This window comes from Schistocerca cancellata, chromosome 6, assembly GCF_023864275.1.
Source record: "Schistocerca cancellata isolate TAMUIC-IGC-003103 chromosome 6, iqSchCanc2.1, whole genome shotgun sequence".
NCBI lineage: Eukaryota > Metazoa > Arthropoda > Insecta > Orthoptera > Acrididae > Schistocerca > Schistocerca cancellata.
Window position 1 is genome coordinate 200,969,210 of NC_064631.1, and position 12,717 is coordinate 200,981,926.

A 12,717-nucleotide genomic window follows, 5' to 3' on the forward strand; every position below is an offset into this window, starting at 1 on the left:
ATCAGTTACAAGGAAGAGTGCCAGCCACAAAGAAAAAAAAAAAAAAAGAAATCGGTACATTTAGAACACTGATATCATTTTCCGAATACTTTCTGGTAGAGGTTAGGAAGGGGGCCTTTCTGGGATTATTTTCTAAAAATTTGCAAAATGGGGATGCATACCATGTTTCAGGAATTGGTCCACCTTTGCTATTGTTGTTGGTAACAATCGGATGGGATATGAGTGAGTTGCAGTGAAATAACTGATATGTACAGGACCACCTTCGAGATATATCGCATGCAGAGGGGCACATTCTAAAACTCCGTAATATTTTATTTAAAAGACAACATACAAGCATGAATTTTTTTTGAACAGCATTAGCTTATAATTAATACTATTGGACCAAAGCATCATTTACAATTTTACATTTTTCTACTGTTGTAAACATGAACGACCAAGTACAGTTCCAAATGTTCAGTAGTAAGATTGTGTCTTCATTCACTCAAAACATTTTTATAAGCAGAAAAGGACCATTCTACATCAACTGAGGTAACTGGGCTGTATTTGAATTTGGGTGCTATGTTGGCACCTACTGTTTCTTGTAAAAACTCACCCGTCCCATTAATAAAACTATCAATTTGGCACAAGGGTTCAAAGCCTGGGTTATTATTTAAAATATTTTCAAACTTTTCATTAAGTTTTCGTGGGATATCTCCAGCAATGAGGAGTTCACTAGAATAATTTTATTCATTACCAGACCTTGAGTTTCAAGCTTTTTAATAATTGCAGATATATGGGGAAAATGAGTGCTAATGTCTTTTTTAACACCTGAGTCATTAAGGGCTTCCTTGCATTGACAAACTGCCAAAGCCTCTGCACTGTTGAAGCCATTTATTACCACTCTAATGGCATTAAAATGTTCATTGAAAAAAAAAAAAAAAAGAAAAACACAGCTTCGACCCACATACCCCAATGAGTTACCACTGGTTCAGGTGTTAAAGGCACATTTGGTAGTTTTTCTTTGTAGGTCTTGATGCGAGCACTTTCTTTGTGGATGAAGTCAGTTTATTTATATTCACAAATGTGGAACATACTACTTCACCAAGGCCATGTACTCCATGAGCAAAGTACGTCACATGAATGAAATTAGGGTAAAATACTTGGAGGGCTTTTCCTGCTTTGATCGTATAGGGATCAGCATCTGAAATAAACACAAACACCCATTCATCTGCAGAAGATTCTATAAATATTTTTCTAATACCCTCTTTCACAAATCTGATGACTGTAGAATGATTTACTTTTTTAAGTTCTTTGCAGGCCACTAAATAGGAAGAAGAAGGCCCTTCTTTTAAAGCACCAACAAATTTGCAATGTGACAGCCACAAGTGTCTTTAGTTTCGTCAGCTGAAGTCCAGATAATACTGTCCTTGAGCTCATTGCGTATTTCTTCCAGAACATTTATGTAAATTGTCGGTGTGTGATTTTTATGCAATGTTGATTCATGTAGTATATTTTGATTTAAGCAAATATTTGCTCAATCCCGCGTCCGGCCATCCTGATTTAGGTTTTCCGTGATTTCCCTAAATCACTCCAGGCAAATGCCGGGATGGTTCCTATGAAAGGGCACGGCCGACTTCCTTCCCCATCCTTCCCTAATCCGATGAGACCGATGACCACGCTGTCTGGTCTCCTTCCCCAAACCAACCAACCAACCAAATATTTGCACAGGAAGCCTTTGAGGATTGTGTTTGTAAGTTTGTGAAGAGGAATATTGCTTGCAATGAATGCTTCACATAGATCTATGTTAACCAACTTTTTTGGTTACCTTTGGACAGATCCCTGCTACTGCAACTTGCTGTTGTCAGAAGTTGTTGTTGTGGTCCTTTCTTCGGCATTGCTGTGATATGCAGACTTCTCTTAACATTCTGGTCTGTGTGAAACTTTTTTTTGCCCTAAACATTTTTCTTGCAAACTCGACAATATACAATAATCCCATCATATGTAAATGTTCCAGGATGGTCAGCTATCCACGAAACTACATTTCTTTTTTCGGGTGGCATGTTGCATAAGTCATTACACATGACACATCATAAACACGTTCAACTGTGTACAAGTAAATAGAAAGCTAAGCTGAAACAATTAACGTGCAACTAAAACCTTGTGTAATTTAATTTAATTGTTGCTGATGCGTACGGTATGACAGCAGAGGGGATTAACTGAGGGCGTGTGCGCAGGACAATTGACTCTGTCTGCCTGTTCCTGTTCTTTAATGATTTCGCTAGGCAGTGGCCTCTCCGTTAGTCAATCTGTGAGACATCAAAACTAGATCGAGCTAGAGACTGCCTGTCAAAATTTTTAGAATATTGTAAACATGGAGCAAAAATATGCATCCTCTCTAGTTTTTAGTTAAAATACGTAATAACTGGTGTAAAGGAGCCAAAAATGTAAATGCATGTGCAACATGCAAATGCATATAATCAGTTCTCTACTGATCACCATATAGCAGAGAGATATTGAGTTGCAGATAGGCACAATAAAGAGACTGTCAACATGTAACCTTTCGGCCAAAAGGCTTTTTTTCTGAATTAAACAACACACACACACACACACACACACACACACATACACACACACACACACACACATGATTACTATCTCTGTCAGCAGAGCCCTCAGCAGACAGAGACAGCAGGTTTTGTGTGTGTGTGTGTGTGTGTGTGTGTGTGTGTGTGTGTGTGTGTGTGTTTTGTATAATTCAGAAGAACGCCTTTGGCCAAAAGCTTACTTGTTAACAGTATTTTTGTTGTGCTTATCTATGACTCAACATCTCCACTATATGGTGAGTAGCATTCTATCCATTTCATGTTACAGTGATATCTCTGTTTTATTTTTTGTGTGATCCAGACTTAAAAAACACAAAATTCAGGAAGATCCAGAATCGAGGAAAATTTTAAAACACCAAAATAAAAGCAAAACATATGTAATTGCATATATGATTAAAACCTCTCCGATACATTGTATAAAATCTGTAGAATTGAAGGAAATTAATGTATAGCACAATGTTTATATAATAATTTGTGGTAATGAACTTCATCAGTTCTTAAAGAAAGTGCTGTATAGCAGCAAGTACGAAGTCTGTTCAGAAAATTACGGAACTTCGTCCACAAAAGTTTTCTATGCTTACCTTTCACTTATGGTGCAAGGTCTCCTTCTAAATACTCTCCTTCATAATTGATATACCGCTCCCAATGCCCTTTCCACTTCCAGAAACAGTCCTCATTCACTTCTTTGCTGGATGGTGTGAAGCTCCATCTGCGTGTTTTCTTTTCTCTAATCTACTGTTGCAAATCTTTGTCCTTTCATTGGGGTTTTCCACTTTGGAAATAAAAAAAAAGTCTGCGGGCTGGAGAGTACAGGGGATGAGGCAGCACAATGATTTGGTTTTTTTGTGCAATAGTCATGCACCATTTGGAACGAATTTGTTTTATTGTGATGTAAGAGCCATGAATTACCTCACCATGTTTCAGTCCGTTTTTTTTCTCACATTATCTCGCAGGCATCGCAACAGTTGCAGACAGTACCATCGATCAACAATTTGTCCCCATGGACGAAATCATAATGAACTAATCCTTCAAAGTAAAAGAAAAGTATCCGTATGGCTTCGACATTTGACCTGACCTCATGAGCTTATTTTGGTGTTGGAGAAGCTTTCCTAACTTACGGCAGTTACACATAAAAACACAGGTGTGTGCAGGGATGCCAACCGCATTTCGCTGCAACACACCATTGGCGCAAAATTACAAATGTTCCAGAATTTTTTTAAACAGACTTCCCAAAAACTGGTCAAAAAATTGTATTGTTATCTGTGTACAAGGTAATCTAGCTATTTTCCAACATGTTGTGACCACAAATTATGCATCAAAACACACGTTTCTGAGCCATTTTTCATTTGTGCTTACGCAGAAAAAAGCAAAAATTGATGAACATGGTGAATTAAACAGAAAACTGAAGTACGGTATAAGGCGTTGAAATATAGTATGTGCGGATGTGTGTTGTTACTTCATAGCCAATGGCAGTCCAGCATACTCTGATGATGTGAGTACAGTGACCTCTACTGTATTGCTTTTAAATTTTCCTTGTTCATCCTGCTGAGGGATCAAGCCCATTTCACAGTACTTTTTGCAGGAACTGGCATGATCGTGGCATAGTGGCACCGTGAAGGCGACCAGAAATGAGGCTATCAATTTATCTATAGCTATAGTGCCGAGTTGATGTTTATGGATGTGTTATTGACAGGAGAATCGCAGTTGTGGCGAGAGCTCTTTAGAGGAATGTGTTTGTGGTTATGCAATGTGTGAAATATTTGTGACTAGAAACACTATGAATGTTACTGCTCATCATTTCACTTGCAGCAATTTAAACTGTCCTGTTAGGTTCCTGCCTAACCACATACTCAGAAATTGTCACATATTCAGAAAAAAGGAGCCAATTACTTCTGAGAAGGAAGTATATGAATTTTATTGCTACTCTTTTCAGTCTCAGGAATTAAAGCTGTCTCCATGGCTCCTGCCTAACCATACACTCAGAAATCATCACATTTTCGGAAATAAATAGCGATTTATTAGTGTCAAGGAAGAATATGAATTTTATTGCTGCTCATTACACTCATAGCATTATAAGCTATCCTAAGGTTCCTGCTGAACCACCCACTTAGAAATCACCACATGTTCGGCAGTGGACAGTCAGATGTTTATGTCAACCTTTGTTCTCCAATCAGACAGAAATGTTAAATAAAATCGAATATTGCAGTATGTACTTGTATTACATTCATAACAAATTCCCAGAATTTAATGATACTAAGATGGAAAAAATTTTTTGTATGCAGCAGGATGCAAATGTACCACCTGTAAATGTATAAGCCACGACATTATTCATTACGCTACAGATTAATTCATGAATTTTGTCTCTTGTCTTATTTACCAAATGTGTCTTGAACCCTTATATCTTTGATGCTTTATTAAGGAGGGAAATGTAAACATTTATTTAAAAAATCATTACAGCCAAATTTATTAGTGTACAAATCTAAAATTTTGCATGTGTAGAGGAAGAGAGCTGTGTTTTAATGGAAAAATATAATAAAATATGTAGGATTAATATTTTGCCAGAAATTTGAATTTTTAATTTTTTATTGTCTTTTTTTATAAAAAGCTAACTCAAATTCTAATCATGCAATTAATCTGAAAATTTTACTGTAGTGTCCTGAGAAAGTTATAAGACCACTGAGTGACAGTTATTAATTTATGGTACAAATTGTATTGTTAACAGAGTTTTTAATTTTGCACATCGAAAATTAACTTTATTTCTACATACAATCATCTAAAAATCAGAATGTAATTGCAGGAACTCGTATTTTTTTAATTTCAGGGAGACAGCAACACAATGCGAACCGTTCCTGAAAATTTCATAGCATTGGCACATATACTTTTTGAGAAATGGCTTCTAATAACGTAAAAAATGTAAAACAGCGAAAATGAGGTTCACAGATTTTCTTCTCATACTTCTACATGTAATAAGCTTACCTCAATTTTAAAATCCTCCATACTGATACTCCTCATCCTCCAGGTTTTTCTTCTCTCCTCTTCAAATCTGTAGGGCCTGTATTTGCAGGTAAGACACTGATCTGTTAGCTTTCTTGACCCTGCTCTCATCGATGGTGTAAAATGCTTTTGTTGTAAACACACCTTCAGCACTTCAATTCTGCCATTATTTCCGTTATTGTAACATAAAACTGCATCACAGTCACCGATTTTCAGTACTTCAAGTCCCCAGAATGTCCTTCTGAGCATCTAATCCGAATTAAATTATTGAGGCTTCCATTTGCATTTTGTGTCTTTCCGTGAAGACACTTCGTCAATAAATCAAGGTTTGCAAGAAACCTGAATATGGGCTTAATTGCATTCATAACAGGTTCTGGTAATGAATGTTTATATGAATACATCTCATTTCTGTTGTTGAACTTACACCAGTCATCTTTTGCTCACAGATTGTGCATTGGTGCTTGGTCAGTGGATAATTTGTGGAAAAAAATTGCCCACACAGCATGCCTCACTCACTCTAAATTGTGTGTGTTTTTCCTGATAGCTCTCCCATAAAATAATTGAAGAGAATCAATTTCTTTCAGAGCAAGCCTGCCTTTTCCTCCTACTGGTTTTCCATCCTCAAGTACCTCACCTTTCTTCTCTTTCAGCAAGTGATGGTGCCTACCACCAAGCCTCTTTTGGATGTGGCCAACACATTCCAACTTTTTTATTGTTGTATTGTATGGATTTTTACCTGTTAGTGCTTTGAACGAAGAGGAGTCCCCATCACCAGGGTGTTTAGTATATCTAACACCATACTGGTACTGGTCCTCAGATCTGTAGAACATCCTCACAACTGCATCAGCTTTTATGTCCCCACTTGAGCCACTATAATTTTTAGAGCATGCTGTTGCATACTTTTCTTGCCACAGTTTCTCACTGTCTTCATTGTTGGACATGTTCCTTGTTGCAAACTGGTGGCAGTATTTAGACATAATTTCTACATCTAAAACTTTACCTGAGTCAATACCAATAACAGATGAAACTCATTAAAGAGATGTGTGACCCCTCATCCAGGTCCCATCTACAGGCACATACAGGTCAGTAACATTTGAAGGAGATTCATGTCATGAATATTTACCCAGTATCTATTTCTTTGTTATTTATTTCCACAAATTCCTCCACTGCTTTCTTCATAGAAACTTTGGCAGTACCACATGCTGCGTCAGACGTTTCTTTATTTATTTTTTCAAACCTTGCACAAGGTGGAGGTATGTTCAGAAAACCAAACAATAAATTACCTCCTTCCCTGCCCTGGCAAAGACATCTCAGAGAGTATGCTAACCTAAAATTGCTTTCATAGGTACCAGTGTCCGTTTTTTTGGGAGGAGGATAATGAAAATTCATAGCCACAAGAATCACAAGTTAATTAAAAATTACAAGCTATTCCTACTTTTCTTTCTTCAACAACAATCATGCATTCCATATTTTTACAGGTAACACATGAACATGAAAAATTTATAGCCTGGCAGAGAATCTCGAAACCAATAAGTCTGAATCCAGTGGAATCCAAATCATCATGATTCACGCACCTGTGCAATTCTCCTGTCCCAACTTCCGATGCTGAAACTGAGAGCTTATGTTCTTCATTTCAAGCTGCTTCCTCTTTTTTGTTTGTAAACCGATTTCCATGAAACCTCCATTTCCGAAACACAGTTTTTCCACCACCCATTATGCATAAATCTTGACTTCCGTGTAAAGGTTTGCGAATTTAACCTTCCAGCTACTAATATGTGTGTTACTATTGTCAAAATGTAAATAAACCACATGCAAGAAAGTTTTCAGGCGAAGGTGAAGGTGTCAGCCAGAGATATGGGTGGCAGTCAAATATATTGAAAGAAAATAGCCTTCACATTGACAAAAATTCTGCTGAAGCAAGCAGTTTCCCAAAGGTGGGAGTGGCTTCCAGTGCAGAGTTAATCAGTTTAACAAGTTAAAGGCATTTGTAAAGCTGCTATTATGATAAAATTCACACACAATGTGGATTAAACTGTGTAGGTAAAGAAAATAATACTTGTGAAAAATCGTTTTTTGCACCAAAATCCATTACATCCCCCCTCTACTGACTATTAGTGATAAGGGTGATGTGTTTGTGATAAATTTTCAATGTGCTGCTGCTTTGAAATGGCATACTATGGCGCGCGCGCGTGCGCGCGCGCGCACATACACACACACACACACACACACACACACACACACACACACACACACACACACACACACACACACACACACACAACAAAGGAAATGAATAATAGAAATGCACAAAATTCGCACTGGAATTGTTCACACGTGCTCACAAAAATTGATGGTTGAAAGCCCACTAGTGATGTCGGTGATGCTGTCTGTTAAGTAAGAGTGTACTCGGCATTACACACAGGTGGTAAAAGACATCGCTTTAGTACTTTCACCTTCCTGTACAGAGAACCTTTATATTTCTTGCAATATCCATACAACATTAGTTTACTTTGAATTATTGACAGAGATACACCTGAAGAGACATGAGTGCATCTTACATGTCACATAGAGAGGATATGTTTATGTGTAGCCACACCAAAGGTTCAAAAATGGGGTCATGCCACGATATCTAAATGTATGGGGAAATCAAAATCATTTGTGCAGATGTGGGTAACACTCTATTATAAGTGACTTGAAATTTGGGTGACTGTGAAGAATATGGCTCAATCGGTAAAGTGACTCCAAAGTGGAAAAAAAAATTCATTATTAACCTTTCTTTGGGAGACCCATTCTTAACATTGCATCTAGTGCAACCAAAATTAACTTTGAAATGGCTATCAACACCATTTCGATGCATTTGTAGATCTCTTCCATGAATACATGGAAAATTTGGTTTCAAGCATGCCTTGGAGATACCAAGCAATTATTGAGGCAATTGATGAGTGGGCATATTATTAATTGTAGTTGCATTTTTCTTTTGTTGTCAAATACATTTTTCTACTGATTAACCCAATTGTGATCTTACTCAACTAAACCGAGCGAGGTGGCGCAGTGGTTAGACACTGGACTCGCATTCGGGAGGATGACGTTTCAATCCCGCGTCCGGCCATCTTGATTTAGGTTTTCCGTGATTTCTCTAAATCATTCCAGGCAAATGCTGGGATGGTTCCTCTAAAAGGGCACGGTCGACTTCCTTCCCTAATCTGATGAGACCGATGACCCCGCTGTCTGGTCTCCTTCCCCAAACAACCAACCAACCGACCTTACTTAACTAACTGTAGTATAGAATGTACCAGGTTCAGTTCCAATCTCTGAACTTGCACTCAAACTTCACATATCCATTTATGTTAGCACTGTTTCTGTTAAGAGTTTTACTTGCTGAAAATTTATTATGTATGCCATGTTGTGATTTGTGCAGAATGTTTCTCAACAGCATGTTGTGAGAATCCCCCATTATTTGGGTGCAACATGGAAAAAAAAAATGAACAAATCCTTTGGGAACTTAAGCTCCAAACAAAATGTCTGATTCTGAACTTTACACCTTGACAGAACATAGGTGGAACAAGGAATAAATGTCGGATAGAGAGACAGAAATTCTAATGTCTATAAAGTGGTGAATACGCCCTTGTAACAGAATAGATCTCTTTTGCATCTAGACCCAAACAAAATAAGATAGTCATAAATGGTGGTGGTAAGGCAGTTAAGTGCACAGAGAAATAACACACATCTTAAAATCTCAAATCAAGAAAAATACATCTTTGCCATTTGCTTTATTAATGATGTTTATGACTACTGATACTGTATTTAACTCATTTGATTCTGATTGTATATCTGTTCAAATATTAGTTTCATATCTCTGATATTGGAATTATACAACATGATGTTCTGTTTCTTTCCAGATTCAGAACAGATTTCAGACGCTGATGAATCTACTACAGAAAATGACTGGAGTTCGTATGGATGATGATAAGGGAGTGTGAATGAATTATATTTATTGTTTTGTAATTTGTGAAATTAAAATTATTTATGTAAGTTATTGACATGATTGCAGTGTTTGGTTGATTTTTGTAACTAATTAAATGTGTATTATTTATGGTGAAACTCTCCCAGTATGAAAGTGTCTCATTTTTAGGGTGACTGCTAATTTGACATATTATGACTTGGTCTCAGATGGTGAAACCCCCAGTACAGTACACACATAAAAATGCAGTGCTTGGAGCTTTCAGAACCCGAAGTTCCTTCTTAAGGATAGAAGTTAGTATTATAGGTGGACATGATAAGGGAAGGAAGATGGAGTACTGAAAGCTGGGAGTACTGTCTATTTATATTTGTGTGTGTCTGCCAACTGTTCTGAGTAGTGCCTCCTGAAAGTGGGTACCAATTAGACTGACTGTCAGTTTGTAATGCAATAAGCTTCTAAATTGAATTTTTCTGTTGATACTGATTGAAGCCTGCTGTAGCGTTTTTGATTTAATTGGTTTCAGGTAATTAAAATTCTTCAGAACTTTCAGTGACAACACAAGCATCCTCAAAAGAAAACCACACTTTTGCTGTAACACCTTTATTGCTTATTGTACATTTTAACCACTGTTCCCTTCAAAATACTCCCCTCTACTGGTAAGATATGGTTCTTATTGTTTCTTCCACTTATGGAAAGCCTCCTGGAACACCTTTTCTGGGATAGCATACAGATCTTATATCACATTGGCCTGATCTTATGTCACATTGGCCTGGGTTCCCTATATGGTTTAGAAATGACATCCTTTCAACATGGTTTTAAGTTCAAGAAACAGAAAAAATGTCTGCTGGGACTAGCTTGGGGAATATGGTGGATGGTGCACAACAGGAATGTGATGTTTAGCAAAACAGCTGCAGACAAGGAGTGATACATGGTCTGGCACATTGTAATGATGATTAGATTAGATTAGATCCAGCTTTCATTCCATAGACCCAACAATGAGACTTTTTTCAAGGGTGTGGAACAAGTCAGAAAGTATAACATAAATAACACAAAACATTTGAATATAATACTCACTGTCCTGAGCATTTGTCAGGAGATTGTCAAAATTGGTGAATACATTACAGGAAACTGGAACTGCTAATATTTACAGAATTAATACGCTGTCAGAATGAAACATAGTTATGCACTTTTAATAAATTTATCATACACAAAGTACCTAATCTTGACTGTTGTGACCAAGTGCTGTCAAAACTGAAATCTAACACACATTTTTACTAAAGCTGGTGTAACAGTTCCTGTTCTGTAGATATTCATCTACAGAGTAGAAGGAGTTGTCTGTTAAAAAGTCTTTCAAACTCTGTTTAAACTGTGCTTTATCTGAAACCAAGTTTTTAATGGTTTCTGTCAATTTATTGGAAATGTGTGTCCCTGAATATTGGATCCTTTTTTGGACCAAGGTAAGTGATTTTAGGTCTTCATGTAGATTGTTCTGATTCCTAGTATTGATGCTATGTATTGAGTTATTGGTTTTAAACGGAGATATATTAATTGCAACAAATCTCATTAAGGAATAAATATTTTGAGAATCAGTACTTAGAATACAAAGTTCTTTGAAAGGTTTCTACAGGATGTTCTTGAATTTACACCACAAATGAGTCTTATTACACGCTTTTGCATGCTAAAAACTTTTGCTTGGTTTGACAAGTTATCCCTGTGAAACATAATAGAATGAAAGTAAAGTGCGCAAGTTTTTTTTTATGTTTATACCTCCTACATCTGACATCATTCTCACTGCAAATACATGTTTGTTTATGCACTTCAGCAGTTCTGTGGTATGACCTTCCAAACTGATTTTATTGTTGAGTTGTAATCCCAGAAATTTAACACTGGCAGTCTCTTTGGCCTGTATGTCTTCATATGTTACGCACAAGCTTGATGGAAATCTTTTACGGGTTCTGAAGTGCATACAATGGGTCTTTTCGAAGTTTAATGACAGTGAATTGACTTTCGACAATTTATTAATGTCAGTGAAAACTTGATTAGCAGCCATTTCCAAATCTGTACTTGACTTGTTACTTACAACAATGTTTGTGTAATCTGCAAACAAAACAAACTTAGTATCTGGCTGTTAATGTACACTAGAGAAAGCAATGGAGCCAGGATGGAACCTTGAGGAACATGAACATGTTCAAAAGGGAGTTGAAAAGGAAACCACACTTTTGATGTAACACCTTTATTGCTTATTGTACATTTTAAGCACTGTCCCCCTCACAATACTCCCCTTTAGTGGCAAGGTATGGTTTCTATTGTTTCTTCCACCTATAGAAAGCCTTCTGACTTCTTATTGGGTAGGTATTTCACAGTGACACCCTAATATTCTAATTTATGCAAGAGAATGCTATGTTCCACACAGACAAAGACTTTTGACAGGTCACAGAAAATGCCATTAGCTTCTAATTTATTATCTAATGACTTAAGTACATTCTCACTGTATGTGTAAATAGCTTTCTGTACATCGGAACCCTTAAGAAACCCAGACTGTTAATTGTACAATATATTATTTACAATCACATGCTGAAGAAGGTGGTTGAACTTAACCTTTTCAAATATTTTTGAAAATTCCGGCAAAAGTGAAATTGGTTGCTGGTATGTCTTTAGCCCCTTTTTGTAAAGACTTGTGTGCAACTTCTAAGCCTGGTTTTCCCAAAATTCAGGTCTCTTCGTCCCCCTCTGTAGCATAACGGTAGCAATACTGCCTACCACGCAGGGACCCAGATTCGATTCCTGCAGGGGACTGGGTGTTGTGTGTCCATCATCATTTTCATCATCACCGGGACAGAAAGTTAGCTGAAACCAGATGTAAACAGTAATAAAATTCTAAACTCAGATTGGTATGTATACCGCAGAGACAGGCTGGACAGTAAAGGGGGAGGTGTGTTTATAGCAATAAGAAGTACAATAGTATCGAAGGAAATTGACGGAGATCCAAAATGTGAAATAATTTGGGTGAAGGTCATGGTTAAAGCAGGCTCAGACGTGGTAATTGGATGTCTCTATAGGCCCCCTGGCTCAGCAGTTGTGGCTGAGCACCTGAAGGATAATTTGGAAAATATTTCGAGTAGATTTCCCCACCATGTTATAGTTCTGGGTGGAGATTTTAATTTGCTGGATATAGACTGG

General features: G+C 37.2%; 1 protein-coding gene across 2 annotated transcripts in view; it reads left to right on the top strand.

The window, feature by feature from the left end:
* LOC126191253 (uncharacterized) overlaps positions 1-9,688 on the top strand; it is a 143,018-nt gene extending 133,330 nt beyond the window's left edge. For both annotated transcript variants that reach the window (XM_049932062.1, XM_049932063.1), the window contains exon 9: positions 9,476-9,688. In XM_049932062.1, coding sequence (XP_049788019.1) covers positions 9,476-9,556 — 81 coding nt within the window. In that variant the 3' untranslated portion in view covers positions 9,557-9,688. The remainder of the gene's footprint in view (positions 1-9,475) is intronic.
* The last annotated feature ends 3,029 nt before the right edge of the window (positions 9,689-12,717 follow it).